Raw genomic sequence first — 26839 nt, 5'->3', positions numbered from 1 at the left:
GTACTAGATAACTGATACAAATACATAGACATATATTTTTTTCGTAAATACATACATATTATACGTTGAAATCACCCAGACCGATACAAACAATCATATATATGAATACAAATCTTTGTGCCGTGCAAGGAATCGAACCCGCGACCACCGGAAATAAGGCGGTGTTCTAAACCGCTAGACTACCAAGGCCGTCACTTAATCTGTCCTTATTTCAATGAGCATAGGGTTGATATTAAGAAGTTTGCTACAATCACCCGGTAGTCAAGGGTATCAAGTGCACGCGATATCAACAGGTTGCTGAAGGCTTACTACCTTCATTATTATAGTACATAGAGTATTTTTGTTTATTTTTTTAATAATGACCGCATTGGCGCCAGTTTTGCACCATCTGCATATATTTTTTTAATTGTAATTTAACGAAATTTGTGGGAAACTAGCTGTACCGCCGTTCGTTCGTGTTATAATGACGTTGACCAAATAAAGAATAGTATAGCAATAATCTAATCCAAAACAGCCAAAATAAAAGTTACATCGTTCTAGCTCCAAAAATAATTAAATGATGATTTTCCAATCGAAACTATCATCCCCATTTTATTTTACACCCTTAAGGATAACATTTTTACATAATCTGAATGTCATATTTATTTATAGTTATACAATAACCGAAAAAATAAGTGTCAAGCTTCTAGCTTTATTTTACCCCCTTAAGGGTATTTTTTCGCAAACTTTGAATTACTATTTATTTACAGTTAATTAACAGCCTCAAAAATAAGTTTCAAGCGTCTAGCTTCAAAAATGATGATTCTTCCATACAATATTTCATTTCCGCTTTCAACCCCCTACAATCTTTTTAGCAATAAAAAGTAGCCTATGTCCTCTCTCAGGTTCTAGACAATCTGTGTACCAAATTGCATTTAAAGCGGTTCAGTAAATTAGACGTGAAAGCGAGACAGACAGACATAATTTTGCATTCATAATATTAGTAAGGATCATTGCATGGTTTACCCTAAATAAAAGGATAATTTCGTTTTTTGACAAGCTCAACAGATAATTCTTTGTGAACATAAATTATTATCAATGAAATTATTCTATTCATTCATTCATTCATAATTTAAGGGCCGCACTCTAGTCGGTGGAGCTCTATTATCCACGGAAAATAAAATACCAGATGACGAAATCTTCATAATTAACATATAACTACAATCTAATTCCTTATCTATACTATATCTATATTATTAATACTATAACTGAAGAGTTTGTTTGTTTACTGCAACAACAATTGTATTTTGAAACTAGCCGTACCCGCGACTTCGTCCGAATTTTACTTTATTTTTCTAAAATAAAAGTAGCCTAAGTTACTCCTTATTACATCAGGTATCTACCAATAAGAGTCCCGTCGAAATCGGTCCAACCATTTCAGAGATTAGTCGGAACAAACAGACAGACAGACAAACAGTCAAAAATTGTAATAAATATTATTTTGGTGTATGTACCGTATTTATATTCATATGCAAGTAGTAAAAAAGGTTATTTCAATATTACAAACAGACACTCCAATTTTGACGGCACTTTTTTTGGCAGGTAGCGTATGTAATAAGCAGTAATCTAGGCTACTTTTATTTTAGAAAAAATCTTTTATTTTAGATAAATGAACTTGAATTCCACGCGGACTAGTCGCGGGAACAGCTAGTAGATAATATATTGTGTTGTGTCGGCGACTGGGCCAGTGCTATGCAAACTGCGTGCAGCATGCGTGCACGCGTACTCTTGCAATTTGTCAGGACTCAAGAGATCTAAATATAGCGGTCTATTTACGGCCGGTCTAATTCATTGTGATTGATAATTAGCCGACTTGGACGAGGTTACGGTCAGCGGAAGAGATAATAAAAGGAAAGTCGCTATTATTAGACCTATTTTTATTACGATTTTATTATTACTTCCTGTATTATGTTATCTGCTCTATTTTTATGTCTGTGGATAATAGACAATGTGTCGACGTCGAAACTATGAACGGCAACTTACGTAGATTTGGTCATGTGGAATTTCCGAATATGACGTATTAGCTCTAATGGAAACATAGACTCAGGTCTTCGACACTGAACAAATTAAAGTTTGTATGAATACATGATATAAGTGTATTAGATTAGCTGTACACACGACTTTGTCCGAGTTAACTTTATTTTTCTAAAATACAAATAGCCCAAGTAACTCCTTATTACATCATCTACCTGCTAATAAGTGTCCCGTCAAAATAGGTCCAACTATTTCTAAGATTAGCCGGAACAAACAAACAGACAGACAAAAATTGTAAAAAATGTTATTTTGGTGTATGTACCTATTCATATTAATTCCACTCTTTAAATCTGGAGATAGATTTGAGCTAGGCAACTATAGACCAATTTCTATTTTGCCACTAAGTAAAGTATTTGAAAAGATTATGTTTAACCAAATGTTAAAAATACTTCAGGGATAACGGACTGCTTCACAGTCAGCAATATGGTTTCAGGGATAACGATGCACTTATTACACATATATTCGCTTCACAGTCAGTCAATATGGTTTCACTTTTGTACAAGCTCAAACATTATGGTATTAGAGATAATGACCTGAGTCTAATGAAAACTTATCTAGAGGATAGGGTGCAAACTGTAGATATTGATGGTGTAAAGTCTAAGGGAACTAATATAAAAATGGGCGTTCCTCAAGGTTCAATATTAGGCCCATTTCTCTTTTTAATTTATATAAATGACCTTACCTACATGGTAGAAAGTTGCAGATATAGTGTTATTTGCGGATGATACTTCGTTAGTGTTTAAAATTGGTCGCCAATGTAATCAATTAGACGATGTAAATTATGCTATCTCTGCTATACTAAATTGGTTCACATGTAATAATCTATTATTGAAAATCAACAAAACTAAGTGCATTAAATTCACGCTGCCTAATGTAAAACAAGTAAATACGCAGCTATTGCTTAATGATGAAATAGTAAATTTTGTTAATGATACAGTTTTTTTAGGAATAACAGTGGACTCGAAGTTACAATGGGGGCCCCATATTTCAAAATTAGCCAGTAGACTTAGTTCTGCTGCTTATGCAATTAGAAGGATAAGGCAATTAACAGACGTGGCGACGGCAAAACTTGTATATTTTAGTTATTTCCATAGCATTATGTCATATGGCATACTGCTATGGGGTAAAGCTGCCGATATAAATACTATATTTATTTTACAAAAGAGAGCCATACGTTCTATTTATGGTATGGGTTCTAGAGAGTCATTACGTCAATGCTTTAAACTATCTAATATCCTCACCGTTGCCTCACAGTACATTTATGAAAATATTATATATACAAGGAAAAACTTAGATAGTTTCAAGTTTAAAAACTTAAAGACTGTACAAGTAGAAACTTACGCAATAAAAATAAGCTAATTTTACCTAAATGCCGTCTACACAAAGTTAGTAATTCATTTTATGGTAATTGCGTAAGATTCTATAATAAACTGCCAGAGTCTACGCTAAATCTTACAGAGAGGCAATTCAAATCTTATATTAATCAAATGTTATGTAAAAAAGCCTATTATAAGATAGATGAATTTATAGATGATAGCAATATATAGCTAGAATAAGTTTATTTGCGGACAACGTTATAATTTTAATTTTCATACTGCTTTCTTGATATATGATAGCGTAGCGGCTTTTGTATTGATTGCCGCATGCATCCTTATGTAAAGTGCGAATACTGTAACTACCATATAGTAATTTTTGTAGCTGTGACGTGGTCGTGTGGAATGAGTAGTCATGCTCACTAAAATGTCCAGACATGTGGCGGCGTGGTGGGCCGGGTCAATGGGCTCCCTAAAATATGGTCGAGCGCAGTGATGGCTGGCTCATCCGTCATACTCGTGAACGAGTGCTGCTTGTAGGGACTGGTCTGCTCTTATCACTACGACTGATTTAATCTTATTGCATGATTATATTTGACCCAAAAAATTAGTGCTTGTTGGTAGTTTGTATTCACACGTTTCGACTTGTAAATGTAAACTTACAAGGATTATTTAAAAGAGCAACACACAAGTTTCTTACTCGTTCTTCTTGTGATGAGACAGCTTTCCGAACGAGTGGTAGATAAAAAACAAATTGTTATGACTATTCAAAAGTGCTTAAATTAAGTTTATTTGAATAAATGATTTTCTATTCTATTCTATTCTATGCATGTAGTAAAAAGCGGTTATTTCAATATTACAAACAGACACTATAAATTTATTTATATGTATAAATAAGAGCTAATTAAAATCAATACAAATAAATGAAAAAAATTACAAGTAGGTTGTTATATGGATCTAGGGGATTTGTTCCTGTAAGAAACTTCTATTTATAGCTAATTGTAGTAAATAATAATAATTCATGATAATTTTATCTTTATAATTTATATTTTTTAAGCATCAAGAGAATCTAGTCCCATAAGAAACAGAGCTTATATTATGAGTACTAAACAACAGATAAAAATACTTAAACACACGTTTGTTTAAATACATGCATTGTAGACATAGAAATACAGACTAATACTGTTTGTATTAGTCATACTCGTGAATATAAATGTTTGTACTGTACGAGGAATCGAACCTCGAATACGGTTTGTTGTTGTATGAAAGGCAATATGAAAGAGTCGAATTATAAATGCAGTAAAAACGAGATCACAATGTAATCGCCAAACTTATCATATCATAAAGTATCTAGACGATTTCTTTATGGATATAAATAATATGGTGCACTCGCCAGCGATAACGGAAGTTTGTCAGGAAACAAGTAAAAAAAAAAAATAGTTGAAAATTGGCGAATTACTTAGAATTAACCACGTTGTATTCCATAGGGCTCCAAGAGGAGGATTTGACATAGTGCATTTAGCGATTACCATAAATGTATATCAAATATTGCCCATATAGTGAATGTTTCATTAAATATAATTAATTTAAGTATGCTCTTTAAAAAATAAAAAAGTTCACTATTTCCTCAATTAACACGTCAACCTTTTTAAAACAAGAAAATCAGTATAAATTATCAATGCTGTGCTAAAATAAAAAGGCCAATTTCAATTTCCGCACTAATAAAAAAATGAAGATCGCGCGCGTTCACGAACCAAAGACAAACCTAATTATTTTTAATCTTTTAATGGTGGTGCCAGGCGGGCTAGTACCGTTGCCGAATCCCACGTCTATTCGCGGCCCCGCCCCGAGGTTATTTAAATATACCGTGACGTATTAACGTCAGCACTACACCACTAATACGTTTCCTTGATCCCCAACCGGCAGTGCCCTTCCACGATAAAAAAAGCCTCGTCTTTATTGATACGCCGCGGCAAATATAACTCCACTTTGTTTTGTATACCGTTGGACAGCGGGTGTGAGTACCTACGTCGATACGTTATGATACGTGCTAACGCGCACGCATCTACAAGTATATACCTTCACTTCCGGCTTATTTTTTCGCGCGCTATCTCATCCATCTTGTACGTAAACTTCTAAATTCAAACTTAAAAGCTCATTGAGTTCATTCCTTATTTTTTTTAATTTAATTTTTATTTTCTTTTTAGGTTATTTTTATTAATTTATGCACGTCATTTAATATACTATATATTTTAAATATGCTGTCTAGATTGGAAAAAATGTAGACATGGTTATGACACAAAAATAAATAAATTATTCTAATTATGACTATTATATATATTATTGAAGATAGAATCTACACGAAAAATTTTTGTGTCAATTTGGGAATATTTTCCTACCGTAAGACAAAGTCGAAAAGTGATGATATTTCATCTTTACTTCCGGCTTTTTTCGCACGCAATTTCATCCATCGTGTACGTGAACTTGCTTCTAAATTCAAAGTGGTACTTCCGGCTTATTTATTCGCGCGCTTGAGTTACTTCTAAATTCAAAATTAATAGACATTTTTCGTAGACATTTATGGACCACATATGGATATAATAAAATATCAGTTGTTTTGTCTCCGTAATACAGTCTCTGCTTCGCTTGGAACTAGATGGCGCTGTATGAATTGTCTATTACTATTATAATAAATAGCAACTAGCCCTAGCTTCGCACTAGCATAGACAAGAGAGTACTAATGAACAGTGTATTTGTTCCTGTTGCTTCGCGAATGCACTAATTCGGAGACAAACTACGCGAAGTTCGCAAATCTTTGGCTCCCACAGTTTGTTAAAAGCAAAAATGCCTTGCTACAAAAAAACAAGAACACACATTTGGGGGAAGCAAAACTTATAGGCATAAAGGTTATCAGCCAGTTACTGACTAGAGGAGAGGGAACTAGCTAGTCCGCAAAAGAACTGACCTATTATAAATTGATGGAACTACAATTTTATGCACAAGTCTTCAGTTTATTAGTAGATATATAATCTTCTGAAAGAAATTATACCTATAAAAATTATTATTAATTTCTATATATAATCAAAAACAAATAAACAAAAAAAATCCGTAAGCTGGTTCAAAAGAAGTTTAGGTACTTCTTGATATGAAACTGGTGGTGAAGATAGGAAAATAGATTTTTTTTTTAAATAGACACAGGAAAGCATTTTTTTTTATATTCTCTTCTCTAAATATATGAATGTAAGGGAGAGTTTTATATATTTACTCCTTTTAATAATATATTTTTGTCATTATATTATATTTTTTAAAGTCTTTAATTTTCGGTTCTTATTTGTACAATTAAGGTATATAATTATGGTATTGTATATGTATTAACTTTTTGTCAGTCCATTATCATCTGTAATATATTTATCAAAATTAATACATTTAATAAATAGCTTTATAGGGGGTGATAAATCGAACTACACAGGCCTATATCATATCGGGCTGTATAATTAACGATACACATTTTGCTAGTTAAGCACGGTCACCTGGACCATTCTAAACGATTAATGACAATAATAATTACAGTGTAAATTAGTCATGAGCATCATAGCTCAGCAGTTGGCTTGTCGACGTAGATACAACGCGCCGTAAGTTCGAATCCAGCTTATAATTATAATGCCAATAGATATTTCAAAGTAAAAAATATTTGTATTTTTTTCTAAACATTTATGTACGTCTATTTTTTTTTAAATAGTAGGTACTCATCGCTTTTTAAGATATGTCATGAAATTCAACTGGTATTTTTTTTTAATTCTAATACAAACCTAAAGTAATCCGACAGACAGCGGTAATCTCGCCTACTAGAACTATGACTCTTGACACATTTTTATTACATAATTCAAATATTACCAACGAAATATTGGGGCATACCATGCGTTGCCCTCCCTACGATGTCGATATTTAGTAATGTAACTACCCTATCTTTAATAAAAGTCGTAAATATACATATAGATGTTATATATATACATATATTTTAAGTAAATTAACTTCCGGATTTTAAGTCGAATCGATCATTTCTTCCACCGATCATCAAGTCGATCGATTATACAGAAGTGCATTGTTCTTTCCGTCGACACGAAAGTTGTGATACGCGTGATCAGTTAGTAAATGAGCGTAATACATCATTATAATGCGTATTCATTCCCAACATGAGTGTCTGGTGTCGCTAGATTGCGCCGAGATGGGGCATGCGCGCCGCTATCGATCCGACCGAGATGACTCTGAGAGGAGTGCGCGAATTGACTGCCGCGAAGCCGTGGCCACCTCACTACGTTCCAAGTTCAAAATCTGAATACAATTACGTACTCTGTGCCCTGCTGTACTTTATCTATGTTAAATACTATTTTTCCTTTGTGAAAATTAATATTGCCATGACTTTTACGGTTGTAAAATTGACAATTTCAGACATGGATGTATGGATTAGCTTTTGCTTATGCCCTTAAGAGATGAAGAGTACAAAAAAAAAGTATTTTCTTCTTAAAGTCACTCATTGTATCATAGACAATACATTACACTTTTTTTAATTATGTATACGGCTATTGAAACATTGGCCTAAAAAGATTTTTTTGCTTATCGCTCGGCATTTGCCAAGGACAACATTTAGTAACCAAGTTTAAAAAATGAATAATTTTATAGACTAAAAAGTACATATATATCCTTAGACTACATATAAAAAAGGTTCTGAATAATATTATTACTGTAAAATAAATTTATTAAATAGATCGATAAAATAATTCTTTTAATAACAAGTGCATGATAGTTCTATTATTAATAAATTATCGATTACATTTATCGATTTTTAATAATTTAAGTCTAAAATTGGTGACTAATTTTAAAGATATTGTACTATATATAATATATTGTAAAATATACTGTAAATATACAGGTGAAAAGTAAGAAATATTGTTTACTGCAACTTGCATTGACAAAAACATACGTACTCTTTAGCATATATGTTTTAATTTGATGCTGTCAGTATTTATATATAAAATTAATAAAATCACACAATCTTACCACGATTTATTTATTATTTACCCTTGATAATGACAGTTTAACATTGCCGATATATCGGGAACTCCGTACTAATAAATAAAACGTGGTCAACTTCTGTTGTTTTATTTTTTTTTTTTCATATTAAAAAATATTTATTAAATACTTAAGAAATGTATAGATGAAAAAAATAGTAAAATATCCATTTTATTGTTATATAATTGCGAAATAAAATATCTCTATCCGTTATTATAAATACATTTTTAAGACTTTCATCTCAAATATCATCTCGAAGAGGGTGAAATAAGGGATGAATGTACATGCAGACGAAGCCGGCAGCAACAGATAACATTCCATTTATAAAATATCTACCTGTAAACGTTATTTTGCCATATAAGTACTAATGTCGCTATTAAAAACAGGGGTGATAGAAGGGTGAAAAGAGAGAATAGAGTGATGCAACATTATAAAAATATACCAAAAAATAAATGTTAGGGATGGACAATCTTTATCACTTAAGGGTATGAAAAATAGATAGTAGCCGATTCTCATAAATATAAATTTCATAAAAATCAGTCAATCCGTTTCGAAGGAGTATGGTAACTAACATTGTAAAACGAGAATTTTAAATATATGTATAATAATATTAGGATAGTTTTATATATATGATAATTTTTATATTAACATCTAGTGGTACTTGGCACATTGAGCGAGTGTAACCGCAGCACATCCTGAACACCATAAACATTTTCCAAACAACAACAAACGTATATTTTCCTTGTAAATGTAAATTTCATCATATAACTTTCCCGGTAGTGTAAAATATAAATGCAGATAAACAAAGTTATTTTGATGGCTAAGTTTATGACTAAATAGGTATCTGGTTCGACCATAACGTTCAAAAGATATTCATTATTGACGGCCTCGATGGTCTAGCGGTTTAGTACACCGCCTTACGATCCGATGATCGCCGGTTCGATTCTTCGTACACAACAAGCTTTTTTAGTAATTAGTGTAATTTTTTGTATTGTATTTGTACAGACAAAATTCTTATTATTATTATCAGTAGTCTGGTACCCATAACAGCCTGTGTTATGGGTTGGCTGCTTACCTTTGGAATAGATAGCGCTGTGTGAGTTGTCCTGAGATATTATTATTATTATTAATTAGATCCCCCGTCCAATACAAACGGGGATGGAAATTACGAAGGCCTAAGCCGAACCACTAGCGGTGCCCTCAGACTAAAGTCGTATCCGTCAGGCAGGAATTAGCCTTCAGCCGCAAAATAAGTCCTTCCGCGGGTTTGGTGTACCATCTGCACTCGCTCCCTATTGTCCGGTGAAGCTGTAATAAAAGTTACCGATAAGACCTGGATACCGGTCTAGGCCAGGAAGAGGATAATTACTACGATAACCTCCCTGCCTATCTATAGGTCTTCTCAGACCAAAACTAGATCTTGTTTCAGCCGGATCTATAAGAATAAATATAATAGAACATTCTAAAGAATTTCAATGCTATTTGTCCATTACTATTAGGCCGCGTTAGAGTAGCAGGAAAAAAATCCTAAATTTCAAATAATTAAAAATAAACCTTGGCACCCTAGTAATAATATTCAATTTGTTTCAGTGTGCAACTTCATAGTGCACGAGCGATGCGTGGGGCAAGTGGTGACGCCGTGCTGCGGGGTGGCGCCGAGCCTTATCAAGGTAATCTCCACCATAACTCGTACCATATTGCGTCCAATTTACAACAGCAAAACGTACCCGAATGGTGAACGTCTACCGAGTTATGAAAAATGTATTAGGTCGCGAGTCACGACATTGAAATGAATTGCTAAGCTTACGAGTAAGCGGTGAGTGTCATGGCGTAGTGGTTTGTTATACAGATTATAAATCGTAGAGGTCGTAAGTTCGAATCTTGCTGACTTGAAAACTTTATATGTCATGTATTTTTGTAATTATTTATATGTATAATTAAGAAAATCAGACAACCTTACCATGTTTAATTGTTATAATTGATTTGCCGATATTAATCGTATATACATACACATCTGTACTAATATTATAAAGAAATACAGTTTGAAAGGTTGTAGGGGGTTAATGTCTGGATCTACTAAACCGATTTTGAAATATCTTTTAGTGTTACATAGCCCATTTATAGAGCAATGTTATGGGCTATATAACACCACGCTATGACCAAAAGGAGCAAAGCTGCAATAAAACATGTTGTAAAAGCTAGAAAAAAGTGACGCAAAAGAACATCAGTTAATTATAACATATATAATACCAAGTTAAGTTTCTGCAGCCGACTTTATACATAATGTTCTAATAAAAATATATTTTCAGGTTGCCTGTAAGCGATAAGGGCGCCTTTTGTCCAGCATATCTATGTTAACTTTTTTTAATGTGGTCAATAAAGAGATTGTTAATGTCTATGATTTACCTGACACTTGTTTTTACTATTATTATAATGTCTTCATTAATATAAATTTTTCATACATTTTATATTCTCGAAATTCAGCATTGTAGGTTAGAGTTACGGGTCATAGTTATTATCATACATTCATATAATTATTTTTTTCTTTATATTTTCTTCTCGGCATTCATCGGTATGTTTTCTATGTACGGGTCTAACCCAAGTACATAACAATGTTATATTTTTACGTGAATATATATTTTTTCTGATACAGAACCCAGTAGCACACTGCTGGTCGGAGCCGGCACACCACAAGCGGAAATTCTGCACGGTGTGTCGCAAACGGCTCGATGAACTACCAGCCTTACATTGCATGAGTGAGTACATAATCTATCTTCAATACATAACTTATTTATACATGGTTTGTTTACTTTATAAATACATAACTTGTTTAATATCAATTTTGAAAAATGATATTAAATAAGTTATGTATTAATAAAAATAAATAGTAGAAAAAATGTAGGTATTGATGTTTACATAGTATAAAACGAAGTTGTTCCGCTGTCTGGTCGCTTACATCATTTAAACTACGCAACGGAATGTAATGCAGTTTTTAGCAATAGATAGTGATTCAAGAGGGAGGTTTATATGTATAATACATGTACACCAAAAGCCGGGGCGAACAGCTAGTTATATTTAAATGTAAAATATGTATTAATAAACATACATCAATTTATTTAAAACTTAAAATTACTAAAACCTAAAGGTCCGTCTGTACATTATATTATTTTTGAACCGAAATTTTCAAAATCTCTCCCAAACATGAAAGAGAACGAAAAACTTGAAGATAGTTTTCATTTGAATCTAATATGTATTAATTAAGAACGAAATGCCTATGCTTATGTACGGTTTTTATGTAACAACTTATGTACCTGTACTACGTACTAGTATGCACAGTAAAGGTAATATTGTTTATTTTTACCCTAGAGACGTCACAGCAGGACTAATGGGGTCAAAGGTGACTGTCATGCACTGGAAAGTAAATGCTAGAAACTTAGTAGATATATGCTATTACTATACTACTGCAAAGTGTGCTATCCAAGTGTTATCCAAGGAAATTAATTTATAAATAACATATGCACTTGGGTAATTACCTCCCCATCCCCTCCTTCTCACTGTACAATGTACGAGACGAGAGGGCCACTAGTAGGATATAAAAAATAGTCTCCAAAGGGTATGATTTATATGGTTTTAACTATATGTACTGAAGAACTGTATACTATAGAAACTGCTTAGTTTGGCTAGATAGCGCTATGTGAGTTATTATTATTATGGTTGAAAAAGGAAACGAGTTGTAGTTTAGTAAATAATACTGAATACCTTATTTAATTGCTGTAATGGTTCAGATAATATGCTAATATATATCTATATAAAATAAACAATAAAAAATAAACTATTTTTTTAAAAACGCCATTTTGGATTTAAAGTGACGACTCAACAAACCCTTTTATTTAATATCCATATCATGTAAGTGCATAAAATAATAACTAATCCGCCATCTTGGGTGAGTTGACATAATAACGGTACAATTCAAGATGGCGGTATGCAAACTTTGAGCTCAATCTATTGAGGAGGAACTGCTTTCAATTTGCAGGTAATCTTGCAACTGGCATGATTTGTCATTGCAAGTTAAATAAAATTAAACTGGCTTATAAAATAGTGTAACATATACGACGTTCACAGTATGCGAATACTATGTGCACGGCGAGTGCGTGGACTTCGCGGCGGCGGACTGCAAGGAGAATGCGACGTACTGCGCAGGCAGCGAGCCCCGCCACGTACACCATTGGCGGGAGGGCAACCTGCCGGCCAATTCCAAGTGCGCCGCCTGCCGCCGCGCCTGCTGGTCCGCAGAATGCCTCACAGGCTACCGCTGCGAGTGGTGTGGCAGCACGGTGAGTCATTCATAGCCGTTCCGTCGCTACCACGCGATCATATACACACACGACACTGTTCTTGCCGGTGAAGACGACGACCTCAAGCACACCATACCGCACGATCAACCTGGCTACTGCGGGCACCCGGGCGTTCTACAAATTGATCCGACCTGTATACTGTAATACTCCTTAGTGAGAGATTTAACTAGAATTCTCTTCAGAATCGTCGTAATTCATCAGAGTAACTAGTAATTTCTGCTTTAAGAATTAGACCTACCAAGTTAGTTATATTTTTAAAAGTACTACAAATCTTCGTCTTTCATTTAACATCTTTAATTCTCCAGTAATTTCTGTGACATTGTATAACAGTCTAAAACAGTAATTTGGCATAAATTAATATAATTATCTGTTGCAGTGTCACGCCGGCTGCCGTGCACTTATCCCGGAAGAATGCAACTTCGGCATGCTACAGCCGATTTTCTTGCCTCCGTCGGCGGTGTCGATCCCGCGAACGGAGGTGCCCATGGAGGCCATCATCGGCGTCCATGTACGGCCCCCGCCCTCGCAGCGGGACTTCGGCTGCCGTAAGTGTCTGCTCCACAGCGTTGGCCGACATCGCGCCTCATCGCTTTTGCCCTACATGTGCCTCGCAATTCGCGAGCTTCGTTAGTTAGTCGCTTGTATCTTAGCTTCGGACTCTCAAGGCAGCGGTCTACTCTCGAACAGCTGAGGGGTAGCTCGAAACATATCATTGATTCTCCAATTTCTTGTAGGCGCTCAGCGCGAACATCGTCGCGTGACACTTCAACTTAGAGTCCTACATTGTTTTAAGCTTCCGTAGAAATAGGCCACGTTTAGTCGCATCATGAAATAGTATTTCCATCATCTGTAGAATTAGGTATGACTTTACGAAAACTAGCACCATTACGAACATACATAGACCACTGCATAGCGTTAAGACAAAATCCACCTGTAAGGCCGTCGTTGTGGAAAGACCTCGGCATCGATGCAGTTCAAGAGTAGCACCGACGCGCGACGCCTCTCGTACAAATGTCGACCGATCGGCCTCGGTAATTGAACGTGAATCGCGCGGCACATGAGCGTGGTAAAAGCGTGTGGGTGTGGAGTGTGAGCGGTGAGCGGTGTCTTTGGGCAGCGCGGGAGCAGCGGGCGGCGGGCGGGTGGGCTCCGGCGCGGCTGGTGACGCTGGCGCGGCGCCTGCTGCCGGCCGCCTGCAGCCCGCACGGCGGCGCCTCGCCGCCCTACTCCAGAGGTACCTCGCGCCGCCGCACCACACACCTGCACCTGGCGCCCGTCTCCGGCACGGCATGAACGTCTTACCTGCTCTAGTCAACTCTGCAGAACTATATTCATATCATTTTCCAACTACTTTCCAATTCTAATCTATTTAAATGACACATTATTTAACAGTCGCTTCGTATTTTAATGTATATAATTTTTCCTCTGAGTTTTACTAATCACACTGATCCGAGATCAATAACTAATTTGACATTTAATGTCAAAGTCATACAAAATTGTAGTCATTTTTGTATACTTATATACTAAGTAGCGACCGAGTATCATTCGATATTTACAATTTACAAGCAAGGGAGTTTAAACCACATAGTTCTGCCAAGTTTAACAGAAAACACCTACCGCTTTCGCTGTATCTATGCTTTATATAACACAATCAAGCACATAATAAAATATTAACCAAAACCCATCCACTATAATCCGCTCCAACTAATCTTAACTATTCACATAATATTTTATCATTTCCACCATTACGCATGCAGTCTACTGCTTATATGATATCTATGTATTTATTTTTAATCATACGACTGTCTGCGCCACTGTTGCACATCTCTCTAAGATAGCCTCCAGCGACGAGCCACAGGCACTGGTCTAAATCTATACTTGAAATAAACTTCTTGTCTTCCCTTCAAATTACTATTGAATCCGAATTTATTTCATACAACTACATAAAAAAAAATAAGAATAAAAATAATAATATGTGAATATTAACTTCTACTTCTTAAAAATAAGTAGATACTTAGTGAAATACAAATGTTTATTTAATTTGTATTGTTTGTATATGTATTTGTTGCTGACAAATTTTGCAACTGAATTTTAAGGCAGTCAACTCATAGAGCTTGTAATCTGCACTTTAATAACTAAATGACGCCCTTCCAAATCCAATATGGCGGAGCACCTAAAATGGCGGACTAATTATTTTGTAGTTATAGCATAGAAGTGCCATGTCAAATAAATGGATTTACTGAGGGGAATAAGAAAATACTCTGTAAGTATAAAGTGACACTTTAAATCCTAAATGGCGAATTTAAAAGCTTGTATTCAAATATTTTCATACATACCTACAGTATTTATTATTCGAAGTTAACATTCACTTATTAAATACTTTTTTATACAATATAATTATTTAAATAAAGCCAAACAATGTAGTTTTATGAAAGAGCACAATTATATTTTATTTTCAATTCTTTCCTCTCACGATAAACACGTGAAAGCCGACCAGCCCAAGAATACTCATGATGTAGTATTCCAACGGCGTTAAGGTAACATACAGACATATTGTAACCACATGGCAATCTCCTCTTAAATAGTGTTGCAAGTTAAAAATATTTTTTTAATGTCTATAATATTTTAGCTGTTGTTTTGTAAATATGTGGTTGAAGAAATCATTACGTTCTATAATAATAATGTGTAATATTATTATAGAACGTAATGATTTAAAAATAAGCAATACTTCCTAGATTCTTTTTTACAGCAATATAAATACATATTGAAAGGCTTTTTTTTGACTAAATTAACCCTATTTGACCGGAGTTGCGACATATTATTTGTATTTGCTGCATATACATCGATAGGTGGTCATGCTGTGTGCTGCTAGCATCCAAAGCTTCGATGTCTCGGACAAAACTGTAGTGTTACGTTTTATTGTAACGTTTGGTTTTAGATGGGACGTGTGTTGTGTTCTAGAAACCGCAGGATGGACTTGGCTATATATAATACATAATTAATCAATTTCATAGGAGCAGAAAAACAGGACTTACCTTACCAATTTACCTTTACCTTTAGCTTACTAAAGTGTTTTTTTACAACTAATCTAAACTATGTAGATGAAAGGTTTGAATGTTTTGTTTGTAATGTATAAACTCAAAAATAAAATATATATATATGTAGTATAAAAAAAATATCTCTCGCCATAGAAAGTGTCATTATCGGGGAGTAATATTGGAGGGAGTAAGTATTTATTATTGTCAATTATTATATGTACCGAGTTCTTATTCATTCTTATTATTTATATATGTATATATATCAGTATATGCATAGGTAGGGCTTACCTTTCTTTTGAATCTTATTGACCATCCTACGGCTTCTAACATTAAGATCTCACATATCGAGACAAATGAACTGTTTGTCGTGGCCTAGCTCACGTCAACTTGCTAATGAGAATTTTCATTATATACAAAAACTTCCACACATAAATCTAACTATACATCTATACTTAAGTACATATAGATATAGGCAGTGGCGTAACAATAAAGTTTCAGAGCGGGCAAAATATCAATGTCATGAGGCCGAAGGATCCCTGGTTCGAGAGACAGAGATTACAGGAACAAAAAAATTTACAAAAAAATTAAAGGAAGAGCCCTACCCAATTTGCCACGGGCCATTGATGGTATGTTTATACCAATACGATAGATATTCTAATGAAAATTTGATTGAGTTCTGTAGTTACTTACTACCCAACACCGATATTGGCCACAGATTCTCTAATTCCGAAAAACATAACGATTTTTCGAAAACTCTAAAACAAAATCTAATTTCTATAATAGTTCATGATAGTACCTTTCTTTTAAGCAGTTCTTTTTACAATGTTTACATATTATCCACATTGTGGAAATGTTTTCAAAAACAATCTGATATAAATATTTTATATATTGTAATTTAGGTAGTTATATAGGAATATTAAATAAAATTACTCTCTATATGTGAGATGCTATACATAATACCTTTATTAGCGTTTATTAATCAATTAATTAATGATAATAACCTACTTTTAAATAGCCACAAAAATAGTGCTTAATTAATTAATGTACCATTTCAAAATAAATATAAACTAAATAAAATTTATATGATGTCAAATTTTAGACTCTAAATACAAGTAGATATTAGACATGTATGTGTATATTGTAATACATATTATAATCCACTTCATCATTGTATAGTGTGATGTAATATTATTAAGTCTACAATCTATTATTCCGATGTTTAAGCTATATTATTGTAAAATTTCATTGAAATCCATACAGTAGTTCTTGCGTGAAAGACGTGCGTAACAAACATCCATCCACCCACACTCACAAACTTCCGCGTTTATAATATTAGGAAGATGTGGTTCTATCCATGGCATGCCATGAGCCTGGTCAGTGTTTCCAGCTTCCATATGGAAGGCTAGCGTTGGGATGTCGGGGGGCATATTTGAGCGATAGTGCATGTTGCAGCACGAAGCGTGAGCGAGGAGTTCAGCTCGGGGTGCGAGGGCCGGTCCGGATCCGGCGGCGGCTCCACGGGGGCGCCTGCCGACCAGGACCATAGACCTGACCATAAGCAACACAGGGATCGGACACCGGACGATAGAGATGAAGGTAACAACACTAATATCCTGAACGTAAAGCAACTTGTAGAACATGTTAAATAAGTCTTTTAGCGGTTATGGATCTTCTTATTTAAATAAGAACAATCAATTTTTTACAATAAAAAAAGACTCTCCATTTTGAATGTAAAAAATTACTTTAATGGCGAGTTCGATTCATCGAACTCGCACCTTCTTTGGTTTTTCTTGTAATCATGACTGGGTGTTTTCCTTGTATATATTTGAAAAAAAAACGTATTTAAGTATTTCTATCAATCACCCAAAATACAAGAACTTGGGATTCTTGGGAACCTTGAGACTAGATGGCGCTGTGTGAATTGTCCGAGGTATTATGTTATATACATATAATATATAACTCCACATTATAACCATCATGAGACGACCAATGGGAAGAATTATATTATTTATTTCACTAGGCCCATATTATAAATACCTTATAGACTAACGTACATATGAATTAATATTATAATACTATTACCTATATTGAAATTGATTCTGTGGTCACGGCACTGACGACGGCAATCTGCCACGCTTATATAGGTTTTCGCTTGTTTACTTATCTGGATCCACGTTTGCAGAAGTGGTAAAAGTGTATGATGGCGAGGCGGCGTGGAGCAGGCGTCTGTACCGGCCCGTAGTGGTCGGTCGGAACTGGAACGATCGCGAGCTGGTATCAGCGGCTCTACGCGCGTTCCACGTGGCGCGCGACCCCGAACAGTTCGAACTGACGGACGCGCTCGCCGGGGACGAACCCCCACTCCGGGACCCTACTCCCCTCGCCAGGGTCACGCGTCTGCCTAACAAACGGCCCGCACTCTTCTTACGGTTCAAGTAAGTTTCTGATTGAAATAACCAGTGGATACAGTAGTAAATATAATCTATTCTTGATTTCATTCTTAGCAATAACTATACTAATTTTAAATGTGATGGATTTACTTTTTATTCCACAATCAACGCCTGCTTACGCTTACTTAGAGCTTTATATTCTAATGCTGTACATATACTGCAGTTGGCTATTACAGCTTCACAGAACAGTAGCGGGCGAGTGCTGATGGGACTCCAAACCCGCGGAAGGACTTATGGCACGGCTGAAAGCAACTCCTACCGAACTGATACGACTTTAGTGTGAAAACACCGCTAGGGATTCGAACCTCGGCTTAAGCCGTCGTAATTTCGATCTCAGTTAGAATTGGACGATCGATCGGAGGAAAACTGCGTCATTGTCCCGTGATATTAAGCTACCATCTATAGGTCTATACGAAGATGCAATTACTTTCTATATTAATATCATTTTACGCCTCTTTTCCGTGTATAAAAATATTGGATGCACATTGCCGCATAAATAACCAACCATACTGTATTAGAAGGACAAAATTCTGACTTGCTCCCTTTACATTACTCTAAGCCATATTACTTTAAAGCTTCGCCGGATGATAGGGGGAGCAGAAACCTGCGGAACGGCTTATTCTGAGGACACCGCTAATCGTTGTAATTTCGATACCCGTGTGAATTGGACGGGGGTCGATCGGAGGGGGAGCGTCCCCATGATGGTTATAACATCAATTACACGTACAGGGAGCCGGAGTCGGGCGGGGGCGAGGTCCGCGTGTTCCCGGGCCGCGTAGCGGGCGCCGGCGAGACCTTCGTGACGGTCACGTGCTGCGGGGATGATGCGGTCGCCGACCTCATGGCCGCCGCTCTCGAACGGTTCGGACTGGACCCCGCCCGCGCCACGCACGACTACCGCTGCTCGGAGATCCTACTGGATCGTGGTGGTATGTTTTTTTATATACGACAATCTATCTAGTCTAGCACACCGCTTTTTCAATTATTTGCTCAGAGTTAGGTGATTTTTGTACGTGCATTTGTTTCTTAAACTTGCCTTGTTATTTACCAATCACACGAAGATGACGATAAGTCTGAAGTCAACTTCTGTTTTGGGTACATACGTGTGGGATAAAAAAATGGTCTTCGGTAAACGGTAAACATATACCGTAACTGAAGAGTCAGGTAAGCTATAAAATCTGTCCACATCTCTCTGATTCCTACCGATAAAAGATGCCGATATCTTTTATATGCGAAGTCAGAGAAAGTGAGAGACTATGAAATCAAGTCAGTAAGTGCATGCATCATGGGAAATTCTCTAGGAATGAACCACGCTGCTTACCAAGATGACCATGTTAAGATCGATATCACTTGACGAGACAACATTCGCTATTCTCTAGAACAAATTGGGCAAACATACTATCTTTTATGCACTGGAGACCTAGAGCTACATATCAGGTATAGTGAAATCTAACAATTGCTTGATACGATTGTTTAAGGAATATGTTCTTCCCGCAGTATCAGAACGAGTGTTAGAGGAGGAAGAGCGGCCTTGGCGTATCTTGGTACGCTTGGCCCGCGAGTCCGTGCGGCGCATGGAGCTGGCGAGGTTCTACCTGCAGCCGAGGCAAGACCCCCACGGGCCAACCCTCGCGCTGTTCGTCGGCTCTCTACCCCCCGGACTGTCACAGCGCAACTATGAGAACATGCTAGTCGAGTTTCTAGGCGCTGGTAAGACTTGTTAATTTTAAGTACGAAAAAATTTCTTTGTGTGTTAGTGAAATATTTTTAATTGCAGTTTAAATTAGAAGTGCCTAAGCCTAAAGATGACTGGAAACTTACCTGCAATGCCTCTGGTGTTGAGGGTGCTGATGGGCGGCGATAATCACCATCATATTGCAAGCTCGTTTATCCCATTATCCTGTGCCATTTTTTTAATAGATGACAGTGGTATGGCACCGCCTCTGGCGGGGCACCAGTGGAGAATGATAGAAAGAGCTTGTGATGTCAGATCAGTTAGCCGTAAAACGTGGTAAATTCACCAAGAATTTATCACGATTCAGGGAGAACCGCGTGGAAATTAACCTGTCATGGTACATTTCTAGCAATGGGGTACAAAGTATTAACAATTCCCTTCCCTCTACCCCGTGTTATTATGTGGTGGTATTTTGTTTTGACAGAAAACAAGTTCAAATCCATCGGGCCTATTTATTACGAGTATGGTTCGATGGTGATTACATACGAGGACGCCAGTAAGGCGGTACGCGCGTTGTACGCGCTCAGAGAGGCCAAATATGAAGATAAGCATTTATTAGGTTTGTATTATCTTATATTTTTACACAGTTCTCAGTTGGGTACCTCTTACCTATTCCTTGCAGTAACCTCTTCAAAGGAACAACATAAGGAGGATTTTCGTCTTCAGGAATAGCAACGTATGAGCGACTTTAAAGAAGTAATCTTTGTACATGTCGCCATGCAGCTTGCTTAGTATATGCTTTGGTTCGAGAGTAAGGTATAAGGCAGTGAAATTCCAGGAGGCATGGCAGCTAGTCTGCATTCGTTATGGCAACACTTGGGTGATATCATGGGTGCCACACCACATAATATTTTATTTACATTTGGTTTAAGATCAATAGTAATAACTCAGGACTATTCACACAGCGCCATCCAGTCCTTAGCTAAGCAAAGCTTATATTATGCGCACTAGACAACTAACAAAAATACTTAAAAACATTTTTTTAAATACCATAATTACCAGACAGATACAAACAATCATAATCATCATAGAGCGAGAATTCGAACCCGTTATCTACGGCAACAAAGCTATGTGCTAAACCACTAAACCACCGAGGTCGCCAATTTGAACATGTCGTGGTGTTGCAGTGATGCTGCTACCCAGCATCGAACCGTCAATGGTGCCAGCGGGCGTGAAGCCGCTGCTGGTATTCGTGAACGTCAAGTCCGGCGGCTGTCAGGGGCTCGAACTCATCTCCTCCTTCCGAAAACTCCTCAACCCCTACCAAGTGTTCGACCTTGAGAACGGTGGACCGCTGCCCGGGTTTGTACCTACCAATTTTGTACTAAATATTCTGTGCCTACACTTGTAATATTTCTGTCAACACTCGGCACCCTTCCATTAGTTTACATCTCAACATAACATAGATTTAACTCCAGTGTAAAGTCCACGTTTTTTTTATTAGGGAGTTTGGGCTATTGTCAGGCGTTAGGACCTGTAACACTGCGACCTGTATACCGTGTGTATTGTGTTTGCCCTTATTCAAACATCGCTACCTACCCGTACAAAAATTGAAGGATATTCTTAGGAGCGATGGTTTTTATCTCCTCAGGATATAGTGTATACTTTCCAAATAAAATATTTCGTTTATACATGAGGGGGCTACAACCACATAGTGAGTCCACGTTTTCAAACATTTTTCTGGTAATATTATACAGATATAAAGAGAGATAGATGTTTTTTTATACATAACATTAATACTGTTTACAAGTCATAGAATTTAAAAATAATGCTTAAACAGCAAATAGCCAGTTCTTATGTATATATAAAAATTGTTGGTGTTGTCCAGGCTGTACGTGTTTCGTCACATTCCCAACTACAAGATCCTGGTGTGCGGCGGCGACGGCACCATCGGCTGGGTGCTGCAGTGCCTCGACAACGTCGGCCAGGACTCGCAATGCTCCAACCCACCCTGCGCCATCGTGCCGCTCGGAACCGGTCTGTACACCAACCTACGCCATATAATTACTCTGTGATTACAAATATTACTCCTTCTTAGTAAATATACAAATATTACTCCTTCTTAGCAAATAAACCACAAATTTCATACAGAGTAATTTATCAGCAACTTGGAAATAGTATCACGTATAGAGCGTTACGCGATTATTCTTAAAAACTCGACTTTGACCGATCGGATTTTTTTTGAGTGGTAAACGATGGAGGCCTGACAGTCCACCTTCAATAAAATAGACAAGCCATTTCGGAGGAGTATCGTTACAAAGAGTGCAAATCTGATCTCTAAGATTCATTAAGTATTGAAATAAACTTCCGCAAAATAATACCTAATATTTTTTAATGTTACAATTTGAAGTAAACGTTGCATACTTAAAAATATAGATTTTATAAACTCCTCGACAATTACATCTTCACTTGCCGAATATCTATTCAAACATAGCTTTTATTTAAAATTAGGACAAACCATTTTATAAGTAGAAATACTTATTTATTTACTCTTTATTGCTACAGAAGTAAATTATAAAGAATACAAATATGTGCCTACACTTGTAATATATCTGTCAACACTTGAGACCCTTCCATTAGTTTACGTCTCCACTAACATAGATTTCAAGTCTACGTCCCGAGTCCGCATCGATATAACCACCGCGCTAGAATTAGAAATAATAAGGAACAAAATGAGACTGCATTTTACCTTACTTAATTTTTTTATGTACCTTAATATTACTAATATATAAATAACTAGCTATGTGAAATTTATAGTCTATATATGTTATTCTGATGTATAAGCTATATTACAGTAAAGTTTCATCAAAATCCGTTTAGTAATTTTTGCGTGAAAGAATAAGAAACATCCATACTCACAAACTTTCGCGTTTATAATATTAATTAATAAGATTAAGTTTGTTACCGTTTGACGTCATCAGGTAACGACCTGGCCCGCGTGCTCCGCTGGGGCTCCGGGTACACCGGCACCGAGGACCCGCTGTCGCTGCTGCGTGACGTCATAGACGCTGAAGAGATCCGCCTCGACCGCTGGACGGTCGTCTTCCACCCCGAGGACAAGCAGGATGAACCCAAGGAGCTGTCCAAACAGTTGCCAGGTTGGTGGTTATAACAAGTCTGCATGCCAAAGCAAATATGTTGGATTGTACGCTCCAGAGACACTGCATTGCTGCGGACCCATTACTTCTGGTCGTGGACAGACATAAATACTTGTAGGGCCCGCGGAAACGGGCATGCAACACATGCGGAGCATACGGGCGCCTCGTCGAAGGGGCTGCCATCACGAGATTCGGATATATACTATAATTTTATTAAAATATAGAATCTATAGAATACTTAATAAATTATAATAAATAATGTAACTTACCTATAAATACGGAGACGTAAACCGCGATAGATAAAAGTTGCATGTGGGCGCTGAGGACTCTAGCGCCGGCCCTGAACATGAAGTCGCTCCATAAGTCATTCCGCGGGTTTGAAGTGCCAGCTGCACTCACCTCCTATCGTCGGGTGAAGCAGAAAGGCCAGATGCGACCAACTGTATTTGAGTAGCCCGAAAAAAAAAGTCCGTAACCATTATTTTTTATTTTGTTTTGTATTTTGTTACAATACAAAATAAAAAATAACGGTTGACTGACTAATGTAATTCTTTTTCTACTTTTTATTTTTGTTGTTAATATAACAGTGCCTTATGTCTGTGCCTTTACCTTTATCTATTTATCTATCTATCTATACATATAAATAAAATTGGAGTGTCTGTTTCTAATTGAAATAACCGTATTTATATTCATATGCATGTAGTAAACATGCATATGAATATAAATACGGTACACCGTTTTATATTTATATATATACCAAATAATTATTTATTTATATTATACCGTTTACCGTTTATATTATACCGTATTTATATATACACCAAAATAACATTTTTTATAATTTTTGTCTGTCTGTTTGTTCCGGCTAATCTCTGAAATGGCTGGACCGATTTTGATGTGACTTTTTTGGCAGGTAGCTGATGTAATGAGTAACTTAGGCTACTTTTATTTTAGAAAAAATATTTTATTATAGAGAAATAAAGTTAAATTCCACGAGGACGATGTTGCGAGAAGAGCTAGTCTACAATAAACCCTCTGACAATCTTTCCGGCCCGTTGCACAGTACGAGATGTAGTCGGCTGACTGTACCTTATGGTCATATTACAGCGTCTGTGAGTACAGGGTCGCAGAGCGAGGATAACTCGCAGATCCTCGTGATGAACAACTACTTCGGCATCGGGATCGATGCTGACCTCTGCCTCGACTTCCATAACGCGAGGGAGGAGAACCCTAACAAATTTAACAGCAGGCAAGTGTACTACCAACATATACCTACTTAAGACCAGCTCCATCTTCACATTAGCAGTGGTTTTTTTTAATTAAATACACTCCATGTACCTACATACAGTCATTCTACCTCAGGTAGACTGTACAAAGTACACTGCCTAACTTCCAGCGATCGTAGGTTCGATTTTCTCGCGCCGTACAAACTAATCTATACATATAAATAAAATTGGAGTGTCTGTTTGCAATATTGCAATAAGCGTTTTTTACTACATTCATATGAATATAAATATGGTAAATACAACAAAATATCATTTTTTACAATTTTTGTCTGTCTGTGTGTCGGTCTGTTTGTTCCGGCTAATCTCTAAAATGGCTGGACCGATTTTGATGGGACTTTTTCTGCAGGTAGCTGATATAATAAGGAGTAACTTAGGTACTACTTTTATTTTAGAAAAAAGAAGTTGAATAATCACGTGGACGAAGTCGCGGGAACAGCTAGTACTAAATAAAAATTCCTGAGAATGATTATTTGTATTATTCTGGGTGTTTTCTATTTATTTATTATATTTATATATGTATTTAAAAAATGTGTATAAGATTTTGTATCACTTGTCTAGTACCCATAACACGAGCTCTGCTTAGCTTGGAACTAGATTGTGCTGTGTAAATTGGCCAGTGCCAATATTACTTGATAACGTGATATCTGCAGTGCTAATCATGTACATAGGCGACGGTTACCACTCACCATCAGGTGAGCAATTAGCATGTTTTACCAACTACCTACCATTATCTTGATCACTACATAGTATAAAACAACAAGCTGTGGAAGTCTGTCCGTCCCTAAGATTTAAATCTTTAAAACTATGCAACGGATTTTTTAAATAGATAGAGTGATTCAAGAGGAAGGTTTCTATATATAATACATCTACACCTGTGCGAAGCCGGGACGAGTAGCTAGTATAAAATAAAATAAAGTTTACCATTGTCTCAACGAATCACGGTGGTATTACAGGTTACGCAACAAGGGTGTGTATGTTAAAATGGGGCTGCGCAAGATGGTAGGTCGTAAGATGTGCAAGGACCTTCACAAGGCCGTCAAGCTGGAGGTGGACGGCAAGCCAGTCGAACTGCCTGCCGTCGAGGGCATTATAATTCTGAACATACTCAGGTAAATCTACTATTTTTTTATCTACTTTGTGATAAAGGACCGCGTGGGGGCGGGGGGGGGGGGGTCGTTAGTAATGTGGACTAATAATCCCATTGCTAGCAATAGCATTGCTATAATCCTTGGTGAATTTGTCACGATGGGCTTACTGACCTGACTTCATGTTCATCTTATCATCCTCCACTGGTGCCCCGCCAGCGTAAACCGTTAGCGCAGGCGGGTGCACCCTTCCATTATCATTCATAAAAAAAAATGACCGCGTGGGTATCTCTGTTGCTCCTCATTTAGTCGCCAAGTACTTTGCTATGTAAGTCGTGATTAGAAATAGAAATATTATTTATTTAAATAATGTTGCTGGCAGTTTGTTTATCATTCTTTTTATATACATTTTTTAATCTCTTTTTTTTTATATCACTTTTGACTAGTTCTCTGTGAGCCCTTTTTGAAAATATACACTTTTATTACAAATGATTTGAGTTTTAAAATAGTATTAATTTTGTTAAAATAGTAGTTGTGTTCCCTCTCCAGTCACAAATAACCTCAATACAAGCACTTTTGAATAGTGATATTTTTTATTCTACCACTCATTCGGAATACAGACTCGTCGCAAGAAGAATTATCAAGAAACTTGTGTGTTGCTATTTTGAATAAATGTTATTTTAAATAAATAATTACACAAAAACAATTAAGAGGCATGCGATGATCAAAATAGAAACCTTTAGAACTCATTCCTTGTGCAATCAAATAATACTGTCAGTGCTATGAATTTAAGTTTTTTCTACAAAAACATTATTATCATTTAGAAACTCTTCAATTTTATAGTAAGTACTTTTACACAGAAAGTGTTTTGTACGACATTTTAATATTTTTTCAGGCAGATGTAGAATAGGCTCTGGTAGCTTGTTGTAAAACCTTACGCAATTACAATAAAACGAATTGCTGACTTTAGTTAAGCAACATTTAGGTATAATCAGTTTGTTATTATTGTTACTGTTTGCAGTGGCGCAGTTAGGTAACCAAGAACCCTGGGGCACCCTACATTAGTTACCTACTACTTACCCTAGTTATTTAAAACGCACATATCGCTTTCCGTCAAATTGACAACACTGACAACCCACAGAAAGAATTTAGGGGAATTCCGAAGGCATAACTTACGAATATCTGTCAACTGAGTTGCCATTAAAGTCAGGTTGCAACCTATATATAGTATAGTCATATTTATTTTGAAAATGGGAGAAATTTAACGTTCAGGTCGAACGATCGAGATTTTCTGTTAAGGGTTCGAGGGCCCTCTGAGCTTGAGGGCCCAGGGGCA

The 26839-nt window shown here is 36.4% G+C and overlaps 1 protein-coding gene across 3 annotated transcripts in view; it reads left to right on the top strand.

Annotated features, from left to right (window-relative positions):
• Nucleotides 1-26839, top strand: part of LOC131848616 (diacylglycerol kinase theta) — a 49564-nt gene that overhangs the window by 18389 nt on the left and 4336 nt on the right. The window contains exons 2-16 of one of the 3 annotated variants that reach the window (XM_059198537.1): nucleotides 10047-10126; nucleotides 11110-11212; nucleotides 12579-12790; nucleotides 13188-13356; nucleotides 13929-14045; nucleotides 17302-17445; nucleotides 18032-18284; nucleotides 19029-19228; nucleotides 19797-20009; nucleotides 20459-20593; nucleotides 21162-21336; nucleotides 21863-22011; nucleotides 22956-23132; nucleotides 24240-24381; nucleotides 25372-25527. In XM_059198537.1, the coding sequence (XP_059054520.1) occupies nucleotides 10047-10126; nucleotides 11110-11212; nucleotides 12579-12790; nucleotides 13188-13356; nucleotides 13929-14045; nucleotides 17302-17445; nucleotides 18032-18284; nucleotides 19029-19228; nucleotides 19797-20009; nucleotides 20459-20593; nucleotides 21162-21336; nucleotides 21863-22011; nucleotides 22956-23132; nucleotides 24240-24381; nucleotides 25372-25527 (2425 nt within the window). The remainder of the gene's footprint in view (nucleotides 1-10046; nucleotides 10127-11109; nucleotides 11213-12578; nucleotides 12791-13187; nucleotides 13357-13928; nucleotides 14046-17301; nucleotides 17446-18031; nucleotides 18285-19028; nucleotides 19229-19796; nucleotides 20010-20458; nucleotides 20594-21161; nucleotides 21337-21862; nucleotides 22012-22955; nucleotides 23133-24239; nucleotides 24382-25371; nucleotides 25528-26839) is intronic. The other 2 variants (XM_059198536.1, XM_059198535.1) reach the window with 2 other exon arrangements.

Source organism: Achroia grisella, unplaced genomic scaffold, assembly GCF_030625045.1.
Source record: "Achroia grisella isolate CSIRO2021 unplaced genomic scaffold, CSIRO_AGI_Agris_v1 utg567, whole genome shotgun sequence".
Classification (NCBI taxonomy): domain Eukaryota; kingdom Metazoa; phylum Arthropoda; class Insecta; order Lepidoptera; family Pyralidae; genus Achroia; species Achroia grisella.
The sequence above is the reverse complement of the archived record's forward strand: the minus strand, read 5'-3'. Positions and strand labels throughout refer to the sequence as shown.